General features: G+C 51.0%; 6 protein-coding genes across 6 annotated transcripts; 3 read left to right on the top strand and 3 right to left on the bottom strand.

Moving 5' to 3' along the window:
• Window positions 1-947: 947 nt before the first annotated feature.
• On the top strand, window positions 948-2,639 carry AUEXF2481DRAFT_87689 (uncharacterized protein; the record flags this gene model as incomplete). Its single annotated transcript, XM_013490073.1, has 3 exons — window positions 948-1,359; window positions 1,422-1,766; window positions 1,819-2,639. Exons 1-3 carry the CDS (start codon window positions 1,083-1,085, stop codon window positions 2,637-2,639), a joined length of 1,443 nt encoding a protein of 480 aa, XP_013345527.1. The 5' UTR covers window positions 948-1,082.
• Window positions 2,640-2,805: 166 nt separating this feature from the next.
• AUEXF2481DRAFT_87690 (uncharacterized protein) lies at window positions 2,806-6,160 on the bottom strand. The gene is made up of 4 exons (XM_013490074.1): window positions 6,012-6,160; window positions 5,731-5,951; window positions 5,283-5,682; window positions 2,806-5,235 (listed from the first exon to the last, which is right to left on the bottom strand). The coding sequence occupies exons 1-4, from the start codon at window positions 6,043-6,045 to the stop codon at window positions 3,098-3,100; spliced, it is 2,793 nt and encodes a 930-aa protein (XP_013345528.1). The 5' UTR covers window positions 6,046-6,160; the 3' UTR covers window positions 2,806-3,097.
• Window positions 6,161-7,460: 1,300 nt separating this feature from the next.
• Window positions 7,461-9,282, bottom strand: AUEXF2481DRAFT_38518 (uncharacterized protein). Its single transcript, XM_013489985.1, has 2 exons — window positions 9,249-9,282; window positions 7,461-9,195 (listed from the first exon to the last, which is right to left on the bottom strand). The coding sequence occupies exons 1-2, from the start codon at window positions 9,263-9,265 to the stop codon at window positions 7,809-7,811; spliced, it is 1,404 nt and encodes a 467-aa protein (XP_013345439.1). The 5' UTR covers window positions 9,266-9,282; the 3' UTR covers window positions 7,461-7,808.
• A 210-nt stretch (window positions 9,283-9,492) lies between these two features.
• AUEXF2481DRAFT_38519 (uncharacterized protein) lies at window positions 9,493-11,912 on the top strand. The gene has a single exon (XM_013489986.1). The coding sequence runs from the start codon at window positions 9,520-9,522 to the stop codon at window positions 11,653-11,655; it is 2,136 nt and encodes a 711-aa protein (XP_013345440.1). The 5' UTR covers window positions 9,493-9,519; the 3' UTR covers window positions 11,656-11,912.
• Window positions 11,913-12,647: 735 nt separating this feature from the next.
• Window positions 12,648-13,340, bottom strand: AUEXF2481DRAFT_64071 (uncharacterized protein; the record flags this gene model as incomplete). The annotated part of the gene is made up of 2 exons (XM_013490035.1): window positions 12,648-12,906; window positions 13,261-13,340. Coding segments are annotated over 2 exons (339 nt in total), but the record flags the coding sequence as incomplete, so codon positions are not given.
• Window positions 13,341-13,586: 246 nt separating this feature from the next.
• On the top strand, window positions 13,587-14,682 carry AUEXF2481DRAFT_28226 (uncharacterized protein; the record flags this gene model as incomplete). Its single annotated transcript, XM_013489902.1, has 4 exons — window positions 13,587-13,862; window positions 13,928-14,455; window positions 14,508-14,643; window positions 14,678-14,682. The coding sequence occupies 4 exons, from the start codon at window positions 13,587-13,589 to the stop codon at window positions 14,680-14,682; spliced, it is 945 nt and encodes a 314-aa protein (XP_013345356.1).
• Window positions 14,683-14,704: the final 22 nt, after the last annotated feature.

The raw sequence follows: 14,704 nt of genomic DNA on the forward strand, positions 1-14,704 counted from the left end.
CCGACTCCATACGAACATAAAGCTTGTCTGCTGGCATGAACGATGGTCTCCAAACATCTCATAGCCTCAACTCATCTTCGAAGGGTGACATATATGCGACAAGATATCAGTGTCTGGATGACCCTGGTAGAGTTGAGCCGTCGATTCTATCAAACTCAACCCTGCCACTCTTAAAAGTCTTTGGTGTCCAATGCAACTCTGTATCATCACAGTTATACAACACGGATTGCTGATATACACGAGACCGGAAAATGGATATACAATGTGAGACCTGTTGATTCATAATAGCCAAGTCGATAATGACTTTTGCCCTTGCGCGGAGCTCGCCGAGGAAATACAAGCAACAGTACCCCGCCGAAGCTTTTCTTTCAATCTATCCACGAAATCGATTCTCGATCACCAAAGTCAGCTCCGAGGATATGGAGGGTTGATCTTTGCAGTGCTGATATATGATTTGTAGCGGTGATTGCTATGATCAATGTATTGTGCAAGAGGCTGAGACTTGGGTGAGGATTGGTTTCGTTGGTTGCCCTGATGGGTGGGTTTGTTAACGGTAGGAGCTCCGGCGCCCGCTTGTTGTTCGGCGTGCCCGAGCTTCACCCCCACTTGATAGCTCGATGGCGGTAACGATGCCCGACTCTGAGCGCGCCCCCTGCTGAGAGTGAACTTCTCTCGCGTCAGGCTTTGGTCGCAGGTATGGATGGAAGAGTAGTTGTGATAAGAACTACACTTTATTGTTTCGCACAAGCGAATTGCATGCGGTCCCCGTCTTCTACACAGACTCAAGATGAATCATGAGTGGCGGACATAGCACTTCTTATATAGCAGGGGGCGCGTCGATCAACAAGTTTCCATACTCGGAGATACGGTCGAGAACTGGTTATCAATCGCTGTCAAAAGCCGGAACGAGCGAGCTATCGCGGATATTTTTCCACAAAGACGCTGGGGTATTTGCCCGCATCTCTGCAAGTTACCGAAGATCCATAGCTAGCTTAAGACTCATAAGTAGCTCTAGAGAGCCGCCCATTTCTGCCTGCTCGTTTTTGTTCAATCCATCTCTCGTTCGACTCCATCCTGCAAATATGTTGTCCAAGTCGTTTGCTGCCTTGTCTCTGCTGTCCTCGTCAGTGTCGGCTGAGCAGGTGTTGGGTGTGTACATGTTCCACAGACATGGAGATCGTACACCCAAGGCTTTGGCTCCTGCCAATCTGACGGATCTTGGTTATGCTCAGGTCTACACTTCTGGTGATTACTACCGTAGTCGCTACATTGACTCTGAGGCCGAGCACAAGATTTTGGGCATCAATTCCGATATCGTCAAGCAATCGCAGATTAGTGCTTCGGCTCCTGCTGATACCGGTATTGTAACTCCGAGGAGAAATTGTCTTGGACTGCATTTTTCTGACTTTTGTGTTTGTTAGTTTTGCAGAACTCTGCTACTGGGTTCTTGCAGGGTCTTTATCCTCCTGTTGGCATTTCTTTGGGTACTCAGACGCTGCGTAACGGATCTAATGTGACCTCGCCTTTGAATGGCTACCAGCTTATTCCCTTGACTCTTACTACCAGTGGTTCTGGTAGTGAGGACAATGGATGGCTGCAGTCTGCTTCTGGCTGTGCGTCTGCTGTTAGCAGCTCCAACGAGTACTTCTCCAGCACTCAGTACACCGATCTTCTGGCCAGCACCCAGGACTTCTATGACATGCTCACCCCTGTCATCAACGGCACTTTCAGCTCAAGCCAGATCAGCTTCAAAAATGCATACACCAGTAAGTCATGACTCCGGGCGAACGACGACTAAATGCTAACATTGAACTCTAGTCTACGATCTGATCCACGTTGCCGAGATCCACAATGCCACCATCAACTCATCCGACATCCTCACCAGCGATGTCCTCCACCAGCTACAGACTCTAGCCGACACCCACGAATGGGGACTCGCCTACAACTCCTCCAACGACATGCGCGCCGTTGCCGGAAAAGTGCTCGCCGGAGAAATCGTAGAGTTCCTCAATACAACCATCTCGTCCTCTGGCAAGAGCAAATTCGGCGTCCAGTTCGGCGCCTATGCCACGTTCGCTTCCTTTTTCGGTCTTGCAGATCTCCCTTCTGTAAACGACATGTTTTACGGCATCACTGATTACGCCTCGTCCATGACTTTCGAACTCGTCACCAATGCTTCTACATCACCTTTCCCCAGTGTTGAGGATATCTCTGTGCGTTTCCTGTGGCACAACGGTACTGCGAATTCCAGCAGCACTCCCACCGCTTACCCGCTCTTCGGCACTGATAGCGAATTAATTTCTTGGAACGACTTTGTAACCAACATGGATAAATTCAGCATCAGCAACACAGAGGCATGGTGCACGGCTTGTGGAAACAGCACTGGTACTTGTGCAGCCTACGCACCTGCTTCTAGCACCAGTTCTGGCAGCAATGGCGCAACTGGGGAGCAGAAGAAGAGTGGAAATGGATTGAGTCCCGTTGTTAATGGCGTTATTGGCGCCATGGTTACTTTGGCTGTTATTCTTGGTCTAGAGGCACTTGTTCTGGCGGTTGGTGGGTTGAGGGTTGTTAGTAAGAAGAGTCTTGCTCAGGGTGCTGTTGTTGGTGAGACTGTTACTGGTGGTAAGGCTGCATAGGTGGATAGTTTATTGACTTATGAGATGTGGACTGGCTTATGTGGTCTGTAGAGACAGCGAATATACGTAATGAGTTCTTGACGATATGAATATCCTTGACGCCGACGTGACTGTGGTTCTAGCCACGTGGGACGAAGGGTTCTGACGAAAGTTACTCTACTGCCTTGTGTATGTCATTTTGCCTGATAAAAAAGTGAAGTTGGGAGACTCCTAGTATCGGAAGTCATTAAAGAGTGTACCCGTGTGCTAATTTCTCGTAACCTCGTGCATCATCGCTCATAGTGTTCATGGCTCCCAGAATCCTAAGATACTACCTTGCCCATACCAACACAAAGGAAATATATCAAAGCAATTGAAGAAGCAACATGATCGTCTGCGACGAGTCTGCGACGAGAAGCCCCCTGTAAATGAACTTCTTCCGTTATCTCCATCTCATTCCAATCCTTCAATCAGCTTCGTCAGACTTGAGCCTGCCTCTGCATCTTCCTCATATGTGCTTGATGGATCTCCTGACCCCTTGGCCCCATCATCATCTCAGTAGCTTGCATAGATCTGCGTCTCTTTTCAAGTTTGCTTCTATCCCTTGCCGCGTCTGCCGAAGTCTTCATCTGTGTAGCGCTTATAGGGTCCGTGCCCCGATGTCTCTCTACTTCTGCCTGTTCGATTTGGTTGAACAATGTCTTTACTGATGCGCCGTGGACGGGAACAGACTGTCTCCGCGGTACGGGTGGAGAGCGGATACCGTTCTTTTGGATTGCTGGGGCTGGCTTATCTTCGAGATAGGCATGGTTCATCATGCCGTCGTAAGTGGATGGTCCGATGGACTCTCTCCATTGTGTGCCTTTTGCTGCACTGGTCAGAGGGTGGAAGGGTTCACATGGTGGCATAGGGTAAGCTCCTCGTAGTGGATGAGCGACCTTTGCAAAGACCGGCTGAGCATAAGGACGGGACGGTGAAGATGTAGCTGGTGTAGTTCTTGCTGTCGTGTGAGCTGGAGATTGACAATCCATACTGCTCGATGCCCGAGGTGCGTAGGACATTTCCGTCGAGACTTGACTTGCACTCATCCTCCTTGCGTCAATAAGGCTCTTTCGCTTCTGTGCTAATGTCATGTCATCAGAGTCGGGGCTCTGTCGCGCCAGCTCCTTAGGGAGTTTGGAGAATCTCCTTTCGACGCCACTCTCTTCTTGGGCAACATGTACATCGGCCACGAGAGCTGAGACTCGAGTCTTTTGGGTGGATGTCGTGGTAAGGCGATCCAGTAGGCTGCTTCCGGTTTCCAGCATTGGGAGCGTGGAGTTGCGCTCACGTACGCGTGCGGACTCTATTGCTGTAGGTAGGATAGCTGGTGTGTCATCTACGATCGAGGCACGCTGAGACTTGGGTCTCTTGCGAGCACCTGTCCTAGCTAGAACGTGTTGTGGTTGATTTGAGATCACTAAGCCTTGTCCGTCAAGTTGTTCGGCATCGATTTCTGCCGCATGTGTGCCTTCAAAGCCAAACCATAAACTTGGCTCGTCGCCTATCGTTGACAAAGATGCGCGTTGGGCAAGCGCCAATGTCTTCCTCCACTCACTTGTTCTCTCCATGATGTCTCCTTCTTTCTGTGCCTCCATAGCGGAAAGTTTAGAGAAGACGGCACGGCCGAGAGAACCAGTACTATCAGTTGCTCCTAACCCTTGGGGTACGTTCGTTGAATCCTGAGGCACCTCGGCAATCATTTCTTGATTCAGAGGCTGTTTGCTTACATCTGCTTGACCAGCATGTGAATTCTGTAAAGCATCTTGCTCAAAGCCTGAGTTCTGTGCGAACACTTGGGTGACGGCAGGCTCGGGATCTTCGTCCTTTCGCGATCTTTGAGAAGCGGCTGACGCTCCATTCTCAAAGTCGGGCAGCTCCGATGCCATATTTACCTCAGCGTCCTCCAAGTCCAGAGGCAAGCCCAAAGAACTCACCCGGTCTCCAAAATAAGGCAGTCGGGGACTCTCTGAACCCACGTTCACGTAATCTATCCCATCCGAAGACGACCGAGATTCCCCGTCTGACTGAGAGACGATAGGTGGTGGTGGGAATGACTTTGGTCGCAAGCTACGGAAGCCGTGTGGAGATGATGGATGTTGTGGTTGCACGACGGCGTCCGGGTCATCTCTAGATGCTTCAACAGGCAGAATCTCGTCGTCGCGTTGTTGCATCTCAGTAGTTACTCCCCTAGTACGGGTAAGAGACTTAGGAGTGATCTTTGCGAATGCTCTCGCTCTTCGAGACTGTTTGAGAGGCGAGACCGGCGAGATTTGGGTCAGCTCAACACCGGGCTTCTTCTTTTCCGCATGTCTCTTCTCCCAGTCGTTGAGCCTTTTCTGGTTCTTCGTGTGAAATTCCCTGCTGGTCTCTGCATCTCGTTGCTCTTCGATCTCTCGCAATTGGGCGGCTTCTATCGCTTCCCGCTGCTTTCGTGCTCGGATCGGGATGTAAAACTTGATTTGAGACAACAATCCCAGGAGAAACAGAACGGGAACGAGGCCAATCTCGACCTTGATAAGCCTGGTCATGGGGTAGGGGGGAATTTCGTAGCCGAAAATCTCGTCCCTGTGGAGGTCTATCATAGGTCAGCGAAGAGTGTTGGATATATGAACATAGACTTACGCCATGTGTACACCCAGAATTCTTTGAGACCGGCACGACTGAAGCAGTCAATACCTAAAACCAATGCTGTCGCGCCAGAAAATGCCGATGAGATGATTAATGCCGGGTCTCTTGTCTTCTGAAAGTATAAAGGCACACAGCCAGCAACGGAGGTGATCATGATGAGAATTGCGAGTCCGTTCGACGATGAAATGACACCTCCTGGGCTCAGAACCTCTAGCCACATACAAAAGCAGAATCCGCCCAAGAAGCATCCGAGTATTCGAGAGACCGTTACGCAATATTTCTGGGAGAGAAACGCCAGGAGGATGCTAGGCAAGATGATTGCGACCAGGTACCCACCTTGGGTAGCATCATCGATCCTATGGGCGTATTCAGGCCTGGCAAAGATAACAAGCACCTACGAGGTGATCAGTAGATATGCGAAGTGAGAGTAGTGACGACTTACAGTCACACAGAGACTGACAAATAGGGCACAACTAAGGGACGCATGGAGTCTGTGGTACTTGGTCAGCAGGCAATCATATGGATTCGAGGACAGAAATAACCTCTTGATCCTGATACTGAGAACTGCATATGCTAGACCAGTAAGGAGGAGTATGGCTCCACCCAAGCCGAATGCGGGCGTGAGACGTGGTTGGAAAGGTAGTCCATCTTTGGCAGGGAGTTCTGAGCTGTACGATTAGCAATGAGCAAACATGGTAGCAATGCGATTGATGCAACCTGTACCTGATGATGTGTCTGTGCCATTGTTTGAATTCATTGTGCACAGGATGCAGCACTTGCGACTGCGGTGATTTGGCGCCCAAGGCTTCGTTGGACTTTGTGTTGAGGTTTCGCTTTCTCACTCGCTCTATTCACTTCAGAGCAGTCATGCTCAGAAGAGGGACAATAGGTGCAGGAAGATCGCAATGGCAAGACGAGTCAATGACAATCGTCTTGTACGCGTCGAGAATAAATGTTATTGCTGTAGTCAAATATCATGCTTTTGTTTCAGGGTGACAAGTTGCCAAAGCATGGCGCTGTGAGAAGTCTAAGTGGGATTCGTGCGAGTTTGAGGGACAATTGTTGGAGGCGTCGAAGAAGGACCTACCCACGAAGACATCGCGGAAGCTCGCATTACCTATATATGGCAGGCACAATATGCCCGCATCTACACAATCGAGTCAAGCAGGACGAAACCCGCGGGCATACATGTAGGTGAATGCATGCGAGAACTCTAAGGTCGAGTAAGCATGCAGAGTGATGAGGTCGGGCTACCCGTTTGGCTTTGATAGAGTTTCTTGCCGCTCGCCGGATTGGAGATCTACTCTACTCCAACTCCACGCCTGCCTCGAAAGAGGTGGTTGGTTTTGGATATCAAAAGCGGCACGACTGCACGGGCGGATGTTGTCCACCCGATGCCAGCGAATCGTCACTAGGCGTGGTGCTAGGATCTACCGGCCGCGCATAAACGTATCCAAGTCTTCCAAGTTGTGGCTGCGACTTTCAGGTAGGATCCCGGCAAAGAGGGAGAGGCTGGTGCTGGATATGCAAGATCAGAGCACGGACTCCTTGCCAACGGTTATCTCCACTTCGGTTCCCCCAAAGAATATGCGGAGAGATGTTGACGATCACATACAAACCTGGCTGAGTTCTGGTCATCATTGTCTGCTTTGCATCCGGAAAGACGACATGCTTTGCCTTGCACGTACAGAACCCTGCCGTACCCCCATTGCGCCTGTCAGCAAAAGCTTCATACGATTGAAACTCTGTCCCAGGTACATTGATACCTTGAGGTTCTGGTTCTCCGACCTTTGCGAACCATTGCGCACGCCTTTCGCTGGGCACAAAGGCACTGCCTCTCCAGACACGACTGCTTGACCGGTAGTCTGATACACAAACTGGACGGCCACCGGGTAATCATCAACACAGACTTCACAACCCTGAAAGTCACAAAGGAATATGAGTTTGATGAGGAGATGCTATCTACCTTCTCACGTATCACAGCCGCTGTATGTAAGATATTAGCTTTGCGCTGGAAACTCTATCTACGATTGCTGTTCAGCGTTGCAGCCCGGCTTGGCCAGACTGCTTCCTTGATCTGACTGCAAGTGCTGCCAACTTCCAAGCACCAGACAAAACATGATGGATACTGGACAAAAGGTCACTGCCCCCTGACGGAGTCGAACCGGCGACCTCGGCATTACTAGTGCCGCGCTCTACCAACTGAGCTAAAGGGGCTGATGAGAGGCTGGCTTTGCTGGCAGACCCTATGATTCTGAGTATGCTTCCGCAAGAGGTGACGGTCGAACACCATTCAATCTCACTGGTGGATGGCTCAAAAGTGTACACAGACGACCTTGATTGGAAAGTCTCGTACCCAAAAGCCTTCAGTTGTAGAGCAGTCGACAAATTCCTGGTGAACAATTGAGTTGACATATTGTATCGTGATATAGAATGCTGCGCTTATGATCCTTTTTTTGTGGTCCATATCCCATGCCCAAACGCCACGCTAGAAGAAAGACAAGATGCAGGTATTTGTGACTATCGGTGGCGATTGCTCTGGGCCTGAGCAGACTTGCCCAAGCGAGCAGGACCCAGACCGAATCGGATCTCGTCGAGCTGCTCCATACCTGTCTGGAAGCCAGACTTCTTGATGTGACGGCCACGGTTACCAGCACGAGAGTGACCGGCAAGGAAACCGTCCATGATACTGTCAAAGTCGGTACGGACGAGGTTGGGAGCTTCGGAGTCGGTGGCTCGTGAGTAGGAACTGATGGCTGAGGCGTGGGACATGCCCGTCATACCTGAGGCCATGGACTCTGCATCGTCGAATTGGGAGCCGTAGTCGTCAAAGTCGTCCTCGGCGTATGCTTCCTCGATCTTGTCGAATCTCTGATCTAGCAGACTTTGGGCGTCCGTGCGAACGAGAGCAGAAGAAGACATTGAGTAGCCAGAGGTTGAGGTCATGGCACCCTTACGTTTCTTACGGCGACCAGAAGCCAGAGATGATAGACCAGTGTTGAAAGATGGCGCCTCTGAAGGGGCTGGTTGGGCGGCCTTCTTGGGCAGAGCCTTTGCAGCCTTGACATCTTGCTTGAACTTGGTAAACTCCTCCATCCAGGCTCCCTCGCTTGGATCTGATGGCGGAGGGGCAGCAGTATCGGATGGTGGCGGTATGGCATCGCCCTTGTCTCCCTTCTCCCCAGCCTTGATAGTGTCGTCTGATTGCCAGCCCTCATCGTCGTCGTCGACGTAGCCGTCACCCTCTTCCTCGTCAAACTCGAGACCCTCCCAGTCATCGCGATCGACCTCCTCTCCGTCTCCAGTCAACTCCTCAAAAATGTCATCCTCGTCGTCGACGTAGGCTTCGTCCTCCAGAGCCTCGAGGGCTTCGCGCAGGCGAGGGTCCATGTCGGGTTGGAAGCCAGCGATAGCGTCGGGTACGTTTTGCATATCCTGGTAGGTGGTTTTGCGCACAAATTCGCTGGGCAACATATCCTCGGGCATCAAACTCCTGGTAGAAGCGACACTCTCTCCGCCGTAGCTCTGCAAATCATCGTCCTTGACGTCCATGCCACGAAGAGCATCTTCCAGGCTCATCTTTCCCTTGTTCTTGTTCTTTGCAGAGGGAGCCTCGACCCATGTGGCAGCACCGCCTCCAGAGCCCAGATCGCGCAGATGTTGCATGTAATCGTATTGGGTATCGTCAAAGTAGACACCATGCTCGGCGGCTTCACCCTCGTTGGGCTTGTAGTCTGTGCCAAACTCCTCCTCTAGCTCACCACGCTCCTTGATCTTGCGGCTTTGCTTTGCATATTGGGGACCTCTGAGCTCGGCAAAGACCATGCTCGGGGCGTCGGCATCGTTGATGAGAGGGTCATTCTGGGCACGATGCACCAGGGCGAAGGTGGTCGCATTCTTCTTGTCGCTGTGACATTGTTAATATTTTCCCGGCGATCTGGTCTCATGCCTGCTACGTACAACTTGCGGCGAGGCATCTTGATCAGTTGTGTTGTGTTTGACAAAAGTTACAGACAGAAAAAGTTTCAAGATTCGTCAGGATGGAGCACCCCAGTGGCGCCAAGAGAGGCCGGCTGACATGTGCCTGATGCATGATTCCACCTTGACTCGTCAACATGTTTAACCAATATTCAACATGTCGCAAGAACCGGAAAATGAGATTCCCAGCGAGGAGCTGCTGGTTCATGGCCGTGCCAAAAGAGCGACGGCGGGAAACCGCATGCAATTCCTCATGCAACATCTCGAAGACGAAGATGTCCGAAACGACCTGCTAGCCGAAGACGAAACAGACCAACTGGACTATCAACTCTCCGACGCAGAAGATGTCGCCTTTGGATCCAGCGACGACTCGGACGACGAAGGCCCACCACGCGAAGGCCAGGATGAAGACCTCCAAGGCGAAAAAGAGTTGCAAAAGGCCGAACGCGTAGAGGCGCGCAAGAAGAAACGCAAGGCCCACGACTTTGCCAACATGCCGCTCAATCCTCTCATGAAGCGCCAAAGACTCGCTGCTTCAAACTCGCTACTCGCTCCCCGTCCGCGAAAGAAGTCAGAGCGCATTTCCTGGCTACCAACTCTCGACGATGCGCCAACACGTCAATCTCGCCGGCGTCAGACTGTCGCCAACAAGGAGCAGACAGAAGCAAAATTGAAAGAGAGTCAGAAGCGGTCAGAGAAGGCTCATGAGCTTATGAAGATTGCCGCCGAAAAGAAGGCTGCTGCTGCCGTACCCGCTCTCACCCAGGAGGATCGCATGAAGAGAGCGCTCAAGGTGGAGAAAGAGAACAGCAGGACACTCAATCGATGGGAAAAGGCAGAGGAAGAGCGTCAACTTGCCCAGCAACAGAGACTAGAAGCCTTGCGAGACAGACAGTTGGAAGGACCCGTCTTTAGGTACTGGAGTGGCTCCGTCATGTGGGAGGGAGAAAAGATCAAGGTCAAGCGTGTCCATCAGCCACGAGTCGAGGCTGTAGTTGAGAGCAAGCCCAAGCCTGTTGCCGAAGTACCATCTACAGAGACACCCACACAACCAATTGCCAACGAGGCTGACGAGAGACCGAATCCGACCAACCCTCAAGACGTCAAATCTACGGACGAGTCAGGAGGGCAACCGACCGAAGACACGCTGATGGTAGACGCTACGACTGAACCGCCAATTGCGGCAGACCAAGCATCAAAGAATATTCCGACTACAGAAAGGGACCGGGAGATATCGCCTAAAGCTGCACTTGAAACAACAGAACAGACAGCGCCAGCTGTGGTAGAAGGCAATGAGACATCCTTGGACAAGCTTTCTCATGATAAGGAGACAGAAACAGAGAAGAAGCCCTTGGGGGACAAATCCGTTGAAGAAAAGCCATCTGAGCAAAGTAGCGCCCGACCGACACCTGCTCCTGAGCAGAAATCACCATCATTCCTGGACGGCATCCATTACTGGGCTTCACAATCACCAGAGGCAACTGCACAAAAGAATAAGACTCCGTCATCACAGACTCCAGTGCCCGCATCAGCTCCTCAATCAGAGGCACAAGAACCAGCATCTGTGCCGCTACAAACTGAGCAAGTAGTTGTAGCTGATCAGCCTGGTCAGGAAGCGACCACTGATACATCTCAACCATCTACCTTACAACCACCTACCTCAAGACCAGTAGACGCCACACAGTCAGTGGACACCATACAGCCATCAGAAGCCACACCACAATCCACAGCACCCTTCGACATATACCCTCAGGTCCAATCCGAATCAGCACCACAACCTCCCTCCATTCCCTTGATCCGCGAACAAGCCCAACGCACCCTAATAATCCTCGAAGCCTTTCCCACCCTCGAACTCGCCCCACCCACTCTCCCCTCTTCCAAAAAATCAACAACCACTTCCTCCCTCCTAACATCCATCCTCCTCCCCTCCGCCCTCCCCACACTAACCCCCCAAGAATCCAAATACCTGACTTCCAAATCCGCCAAAAAGAGGGAATTTCTCCCTCCTCCACCTCCAAAACCTGTTTGTGCAATTACTGCAAAGCCGGCGAGGTTTAGGGACCCTAAAACAGCAGTGGCGTATCAGGGGTTGGATGCTTATAAAGCTTTGCAAAGAGTTGCAGCTGGGGGTTGTAGATGGGGAGGTCAGGGTTGGGATTGTTGGATGGGGATTGTGGGGGAAGGGGTTATGGGGAGGGTTGCTAGGGGTGTGCCGGAGTGTTTTGTGAGTGGGAAGGTTGTGAGGATGGAGGTGCTGAAGAAGGAAGATGTTAAGGTGGAGGATGGGGTTAAGGAGAAGACGGCTGTGGCTCCTGTGGCTCCTGTGGCTGCTGGGTCTACACCTGCACCTGCAACGAGTGGGGGTCTGCCGGCTGGTGCTGCTCCTTGATGAGGTGTTGGCTTGAGTATAGACTTGCAGCATTGATACTCATCTAACGACTCTTATGATTGCATCCCTTTCTTCGACATCTCTCGAGATGAGAGTGCTCCTACTCTTATGATCATTTCACACGATGATTCACAAGTCTAGAGAGCAACATACACATTTGATGGAGACATTCTAGTCAGTCAACAGAGCCAAGATGGTGAGCCTGGTACATCTTTCCAAGTCTCGTCTCTCGAGAAATATCGAGACATACACAAGTATGCAGAGGCCTTTCATGAGACGAATGGGCAGAGGTAGTCCAGGGTGGAAAGGTTGATAGTCGACGACATAGTTTTTCACCAAGCTGAACTGTGCTGTGCATCGACGAGGGATGAGTTGAACAGGCAAAGAGATCTCTTAGAGAGTTTACAAGACGATTATCAACGACGAGAGATCGGATATGATTGAGATACATGAATGGTCTCGAGTCTAGATGAAGTAGAAGACGTAACAACTGAACAACCACAAGTCGGATGCAAAGGTTGATATCATGACAGAAGTATACTGTGAATCTACAAGAGGAACATTGCAAAGGATTGAGACAAAAAGACTGGACTTTTGATGATGATCGTACTTTTCGAAGTAGGGTATAGACTACGAAAAGCTAAGAACCGGACGCCATTTTCATCCCCATCCTTGACCACTGCACCATCATGATACAAGTGGTAGTATCTTTTAGAAGAGACAATGCGCGCCGATGCGTGTTGCTGCTGCTGTGAATACCATGATGGATATACAGCGACAATTTTTCCACAGCCCGGCAAAAAGAGAAGACGACAGGCAACAGACCACTCTGATAGAGAGGGCGATGCGCTTAGTCCTTGGACTTCTTGGCCTTGGCACCCTTGACCTTGGCGGTACCAGTGAGGGTCTTCATGCGGTTCTTGCGTTGCTTGCCTGTGTGGTGTGTAAGTACATGGTGGTGGAGATTTAGGAATTTTGAGAGATTCCCGGGGTCAAAACGTACGCTGCTGGCGAGAAGCCTTCTCGATCTTGGTGGCCATGCCGACACGGACAAGACGGTAGTGGGGCTCGAACTTCTTCATGGCCTCGTTGGAGTCGTAGATGAGAGCGAAGCCAGTGGACTTGCCACCACCGTACTGGGTGCGGAAACCGAAGACGGAGACCTGGTCCTTGTCGGCCTTGTAGAGCTCGGAGAGCTTAGCGCGGAGCTCATCCTTGGAGACGTTGGGACGGTTGGGGTGGAGGACATCACTGTATTGAGGAAGGATCCCTCGTCAGTACTCGGATCTCAATAAAGAGGAGATCAATTTTGCCGGCTGCCTCTGCTGCCACCATCGACCTTCAAGTCTGCCATGCCATAGAGAACGATTTCGAGAGTGAAGAAGGCAGTAGAAATTCGCTGTGGCTCAATGTCTACTGCCTTCCGGAAGCGGAATTGGTGAAAATTCTCTTCAATCACTGATCCTTTCACACATCGCGGCGCAATGTTGAATTTCGTGCAGATGTGCTGATCCTCCTCTTCCTCATTCTCCGTGGCAAGTGACTTGTCGGGCGGCGGCGGCTGCATCGGTGCTCTAGCGATGGGGATGGGGCGAAGCGACTCACACGACCATCTGCTTGCGGGCAAGCAGGGGGTTACGGATGAACTTGCGAGTGCGCAGAGTAACTTGTGCGTCGGCCATTTTTGCGGTATGGGGATGGGATCGATGGTCGTCGAAAGGTATTGTCGTCTCAGCAAGCAAAAGAAGAATCCTCAAAGGCGCCGCGCAAATTCGACCGACAGGCTGGCTTGTGTGCGTGGTCTGTGCGGGATAGCGCGCTTTTGTGGAGTCGAGCCGTTGTTATGCATTACTTTTTGTGCATGCTCAATGCAAAGCTGACCACTCACTCGTAAATTTTCCGTCCTACCATCTGAAAGTGACAGTACTAACATGCGTGTTATGAGGATGGCTCAGACACTATCAGAGGAAGCGCTGCGAGAGATTCGCTTATTCCGCAGACAATACTTGCAGCTGCTAGATACTCAGCATCTGGCCTGGCCCTCATCAGGCACACTCCGCTCGTATCATGCCCAAGAATGGATATATGAAAATCTATTCCAGGGAAATGATGTGGAACACTTTCTGCCGCCAGAGAGATATCGTCTGCGTATCCTGAAGCTACTCATGTCCAAGATTGAGAATTCAATAGTAGATCCTGAGGAAGATGTAAGAATGTCATGTCTCGTGTCCTTTTCGCCTGTTTTCTAATCCTTTCTTGTCCATCTGCTCAGGAGATCTCGGACAGTCTAATGTCTACTTTAGCTGAGCTCATGTTCTCGCCCATGCCAGATGATGCCACGGCTGCTCAACAGAGGAATTGGGTGACATATACGCCGCTTCCTCAAGATTCTCCGATATTGGACAAGGAGCCAGAGTTGAAGTTGTTGGAGAATCGTGCAGTCATCTCAGGCGCAGGTACCACTGGCTTGCGTACCTGGGAGGCCGCTTTGCACCTTTCTTCGTACCTTGTCTCGACACCTGAGCTGATGTCAAGTATCAAAGGTAAGAAGGTGGTTGAGCTTGGCGCAGGCACAGGAATACTGTCCATCTTGTGTGCAAGTCACCTAGGTGCTGCTCATGTTACAGCTACCGATGGCGATGAGGGCGTTGCGCAGGCTTTGCATGAGAATGCAGCCTTCAATGATGTTAAGGATGCCATGGACATTGGTGTGTTGTGGTGGGGACGAGCCTTGAAAGGGTCTTGGATGTTTGAGAAAGACCCTTCATTTTCCTGCGATCTGGTACTTGGTGCCGACGTGGTAAGTACAAGATTGCGTCACATATGCTTCAACATACTGATTATCATGACAGACATACGACAAGGCAGTCATTCCAGCATTGGTGTCTACGATGAGAGATATGTTCGAAGTATGGCCTCATGTACAGATCATAGTTGCAGCAACTATTCGGAACAGCGACACTTTCGCTGCTTTCGAACATGCGTGTGGTAAGTCACAAATTTATACATGACACGCTCACAGGCTGACGTTTGTATGAAGCACACAACA

The sequence above is a fragment of the Aureobasidium subglaciale genome (assembly GCF_000721755.1).
Source record: "Aureobasidium subglaciale EXF-2481 unplaced genomic scaffold scaffold_6, whole genome shotgun sequence".
NCBI classification, from domain to species: Eukaryota; Fungi; Ascomycota; class Dothideomycetes; order Dothideales; family Saccotheciaceae; genus Aureobasidium; species Aureobasidium subglaciale.

Coding starts and splice junctions, on each gene's coding strand:
- AUEXF2481DRAFT_87690 (XM_013490074.1), bottom strand. CDS start 6,045: ATGAATTCAAACAATGGCACAGACACATCATCAG. Junction 5,952..6,011: donor TGGCACAGACACATCATCAG/GTACAGGTTGCA, acceptor CGTACAGCTCAG/AACTCCCTGCCAAAGATGGA. Junction 5,236..5,282: donor ATTCTGGGTGTACACATGGC/GTAAGTCTATGT, acceptor GACCTATGATAG/ACCTCCACAGGGACGAGATT.
- AUEXF2481DRAFT_38519 (XM_013489986.1), top strand. CDS start 9,520: ATGCAACATCTCGAAGACGAAGATGTCCGAAACGACCTGCTAGCCGAA.